Source organism: Atta colombica, unplaced genomic scaffold (assembly GCF_001594045.1).
Source record: "Atta colombica isolate Treedump-2 unplaced genomic scaffold, Acol1.0 scaffold105, whole genome shotgun sequence".
In the NCBI taxonomy this organism is placed as follows: domain Eukaryota; kingdom Metazoa; phylum Arthropoda; class Insecta; order Hymenoptera; family Formicidae; genus Atta; species Atta colombica.
In genome coordinates, this window is record NW_017259190.1 from 2,885,440 (window position 1) to 2,890,193 (window position 4,754).

At 39.3% G+C, this 4,754-nt stretch overlaps 1 protein-coding gene across 1 annotated transcript; it reads right to left on the reverse strand.

The window, feature by feature from the left end:
- Positions 1-131: 131 nt before the first annotated feature.
- LOC108689294 (probable protein phosphatase CG10417) lies at positions 132-4,086 on the reverse strand. Its single transcript, XM_018196018.1, has 6 exons — positions 3,854-4,086; positions 2,557-2,836; positions 1,587-2,394; positions 1,367-1,490; positions 759-1,214; positions 132-632 (listed from the first exon to the last, which is right to left on the reverse strand). Exons 1-6 carry the CDS (start codon positions 3,962-3,964, stop codon positions 390-392), a joined length of 2,022 nt encoding a protein of 673 aa, XP_018051507.1. The 5' UTR covers positions 3,965-4,086; the 3' UTR covers positions 132-389.
- Between the last annotated feature and the right edge of the window lie 668 nt (positions 4,087-4,754).

Here is a 4,754-nt window from a genome sequence, read left to right on the forward strand (position 1 = left end):
ATATATATATATATTTCTCAATAATAAAATAAAGTTCAATATTAAACAAATTGTATTTAACATTATGTAACAATAAAAATATATGCACAGGATATGATCTTAAAAAGAGAAATTTCTCTTCATATGCGTTATTTATTTTATTGTGATCGAGAAATTATTCATATACGTTATTAACAAAACTAAGTTATATCATCCCACGTGCTCCAATCTAGCAGTCTGTTAGCAGCGACGAATAACACACCTTACATACTATTTCATGTGCTTGTTACTGTATAACCAATTGGTTCCAGCTCTACACAATAATATAAAGTTGTTATATAATTTTACATAAACTCACATTCATTCGTCCGCTCCCGGAGATCAGTTCATGACGCGTGATGACTCCTAATTCACATAGCTGCCTCAGTTTTAGCACGTTTGCAAGGATTTACTGTGTTTTCTCCCGGGATACACTCATTGTTTTCCTCAGTAGTTGGCGAAACCGATCGCTTCTTTGTAACACATACCTCAGCAACGGTATTATTTTTAACAATTTCAGTTGCCTGTGATGTAAATTTAACTATTACGGCAGTCATGTTATCGCAGCCCGTTCCATCGCCGAGAGTATCCGGTGCAAGACAATGATCAAAGAGCTATAACATACATTAGATTGTTTATTCAGAAAGAATACTTTAAAGAATACTTTAAATGGTTTGAAAAGATGCATTCGAGCATGTTTAAAAGTCATTTGTAATTTTTTAAGTTTATAACATCAATACCTCTTCGCAGATTTTCGAAATGTTTTCGTAATTTTGTGATAAACGGGTGCGCACGAACTGAACGACGTTTTGACTGGTCATAAAATTCCATATACCATCGCAAGCTAGTATCATAAATTCGTCTTTCTCTGGATCGATTGTAATATGCCTTATGTCTGGTAGAGCCGAGATCATTTGTTCCTGGGGTGGTAATACCATGTTTTGCTTATAGGCATGATCACCGAGCGCTCTGGAAAGATTGAGGCCGCCATTCACTCTGCCGTCGTTTGTCACTTCTCCGCCTGCTTTTACTATACGTTCCATTTCTGGTGCGTCTTCGGGTTTATGGTCCAGACTAAGTTCGATCGCCTGGCCATCCCTGCATAGAACACACCGAGAATCTCCAGCATTAGCCACATACAATTCGTTTTCCTTGAGTATCGCTACAACTGCTGTGCATCCACTGTCCGAACCGGGCTACATAAAAAATTACAATTATACATTAGACAAATTCAATAAGAAAAAGAGCCTAATTAGAATTATGGATTACAGGAATTGGAGTTCCAGTAAAATTAGTGCAAAAATCTCTCTAAATATTCAATAAATTCTGTATAAAATCGATATTATACCTTTTCAGTGTTCACCATGAGATCATCAGTATCATCGTCAGAATCATCTATATCTTCCTCCTCTACTTCATCATCATCTTCGTCACTTTCATCCTCATCAACATCTTCCGTATCATCACCGTCACTGTAAAACGATTTAAAAGAGGAAATCTCGATTTAAAAGAAACACTCTCTTAAAAATTAAGCGTTCTTATAATAAATAATATGTATACACTTATACCTTTCAGGAACGCCATCAAAGGTTTCATCATTTTCATCATCATCATCGTCTTCCTCAGAATCATCACTGTCCTTTTTCAGTAGACTTTGATAAAGATCCACAGGCTGAATTCTTCTTCGACCACTGCTAGTTATCCGTTCTTGCTGACCCGCATCTCCGTTTTCCACAGGAATACAAGAACTGCTCGACACATTGTCTCCTCCACCTTTACTGCTGTCTGCATCTCCGATCCTCTTCAATTCTGCGCCATTAACTTCCACCTCATTCGCATTAGACTCCGCGCATGGTGGCGCTTTGCCTGGACTCGATACTTTCTCTTTTACATCTTCAGAGCTATCAGGCATATCCATAGATTTAGCAGTTTCTATATCCTCAGTAGATACCACTGGTGGAGACGCATGAGCACTGCCATTGCTCGTTGTCGAATCCAGTACTTGCTCAGCTTCATTACTTCCCGGACCATCGGAATCTTTTCGCTCCACTGTGCTAGACAGAGCCGATCCACACGGCTGGCTGGAACTACTTACGTCTGTTTCATTTGTATTCCAACCGGATGAGGATGAAGACGATGATGATGTTGGTGGCGGTGACGGCGAAGATGAACATCCTGCGCCAGAGGATGAACCACTTGCTTTCTCTCGTCCTCTCCGACCTCGCAAAAAAGGACTCACGAATGCGCGTTTACCACATTTTTCGCCTTTCAGATTTTTTAGATGAGGATTTGACACCTCTGACTGATATTTTGCCATTACTTGCTCCAATGGCATTGTTGCCTCCATACACAGATTACTAACATTTTCTTCTTCATCTATACGCAATGTAACGTACGAAGATAATCTTATTAAGAATTTACTCGTGCAGATAAGGAGAAAAAATAAATTAGAGCTTGCAAAACATATAACTAGCAACAGTGTCTGTATAAAGGTAAATCCTGTAATAATGCATATCCTTAATATGAAAAAAAACGCACCAGATTCGTTCAAGTCACTCTCCTTTTTCTCTGATGTGGATGTTCCTGCGAGTTCTTTGAGAATATTGATTACCTCCGGTTTTGTAAGAGTTTCATCAAAACCGAGGAAAGCATCTATTAAAGCTTGCCTAATGTCGCCTGTTTTATAAGCTTCTGTCTGTTTGATAAAATCAGGGAGATTACGTGCGCAGTACGTAGCAACCTCGTGTCCTCCATGACCGTCGTATACAGCGAATAACGAAACGTTCTCATCGAAATGTATGCAACAATTGTGAGCATCCTGCAAAGAAAGTTACAGTTAGTAATCTTATCTTTGACAAGATTCCTTTTTCACTCTAGAGAAAGATTGTTTAATCTTCTCTTTATCAGTTAAACTTCTTGCACAGTTTATCTTTCCTCCTTTTTCTCTCCATGTTGGAAAGAAAAGGAAAAAAATGGCAAAAAATGGAAAAAAAGGAAAAAAAAGCAAAAAATTTAACTAAAGAGAATTCTATTGTCTTCACCTTCGATTACAACTAATAAGTTTGGATTCAAAGCAAAAATTTTGCACAATTTATATGATTGATATTATAAAGTTCTAAATTATAGATAAAGAACTTTCTTTTATCAAGAGCCGTAAGATGGAGGTTCATTTGTATTCTAATTTCAAACAGGGTGCTTTAGACCTTGGATAATTTTCATAGTTGTAATTGAGTTAAATATTTGTTCTCTTACAAGAAAATTGATATACAAAATTTATTTCACGTAATCAATTAATTTTCATTTGATAATGGTAATAAATTCCAACAGTATCAACGAATAAGGAAAGATAAAAGAATTATTATTGTGTAATAACTTTGTCGTCTATAGAAAGAAATTAATACAATACACGATATCGAAGAAAATTAAAATCGTCAATAAGATAATAAATTTTTCTGACGAAAACAATTCCGCGACAATATTGATCGACGATGTTGCAAGGATGTTATCGAGCTATCTCGTCTGTTGGTAAATAAACGCATGAGTGGCAAGGAAGCCATCCACGAGCGTCGGATGCTGCGCCCGGGGCTCTCGGACGTTGTCGGTCACGTTCGCGCGGCCACCCCCGTCACCCGGCGCAGCGGCGCGTTTCGGAGTACGGGACGCCTCGGCCGTGCTGAGCCGACGAACATGGTGGCTGGGTAACCGGCAAAACACGCGAGGTAACCGAAACTAGATAACAATACAATAAACGCGGGCGCGCTCGCGCGCGCGCGCGCACGTCGCGACCGTTGCCGCCGTCGCCGCTGCCGCCGCGACGACACAACTTCCCGCTTACCTCCTGACTGATCCGCCAGCCCTGCATAGAGCTCGCACCGTACGCGACATTCTTTCCCACTTCGTCGCTCGACTCCTTCTTCGTAATCGGTTCCGACAAGTACGCTCCCATCTTTTAAAATACCGGCTGGTCGTCGTACTACTCCCGCGGCGTCCGCGTAATGTGTCGCAACGTTTCCGCCAGAAAACAGAACTCACAAGCGTGGTGCCACAGTCGTTTAACTAGCCTCCCATGACCGGTTTGGCTTTCTGTTTTCCGAGCGCGCTGCTGGCGCCAGCTGGGTCGCCAGAGCCACCTCCGCGCCGACTTGGCGGACTTGGCCGCGCGCGACGCGACGCGATTTCGCGCCAAACTTAAAGCGACGTGCGCATGTAATAAGAATCGGACGACCGGATATGTATTCCATTCTATTTCCAAGTCCATTTCTGTAGTCTGTGCTCATTTGTGCATCGTATCAATCGCATGTCCATTTATATATACCTATATAGGTGAACTTTAATCTGTCTCTCAATTCTCAACTGATTTATCTTTTTTGAGAATTCTTAAAATTAGAGAAAGATAAAGAGTAAGTTGAATTGACATTAAAATGAGTATTTATTTGTAAAAATAGAAAGTGAACGAAGCTTCGATAAGGAATTGTTGGCTGTTTTATTTTTATGAAAAAAATGTGATAACTAGATAATGCATTCGAATGATTAAGATAATTATGTAATAAGTAAGATCCTTTCGTTATCAATTAAGTTATATATTATAGTATTATATATTACTAGTTATATCGCTTTGCGAGTTGTCATTCGAAACAATTCATGTACTAACCAAGAAAAAATTGAATGAATTGAATTTCGAAAATGAGATTCAAATCTTATTTTGTACAGAATTATATCATATTTAAAATTGTCCC

What these genes read in the sequence shown, in the direction of transcription:
- LOC108689294 (XM_018196018.1), bottom strand. Translation starts at nt 3,964, where the DNA reads ATGGGAGCGTACTTGTCGGAACCGATTACGAAGAAGGAGTCGAGCGAC. An exon ending in TTTGATGGCGTTCCTGAAAG is followed by an intron (nt 1,491 to 1,586) that starts GTATAAGTGTAT and finishes ATCGTTTTACAG; the next exon opens with TGACGGTGATGATACGGAAG. An exon ending in TTTCGAAAATCTGCGAAGAG is followed by an intron (nt 633 to 758) that starts GTATTGATGTTA and finishes TGTATGTTATAG; the next exon opens with CTCTTTGATCATTGTCTTGC.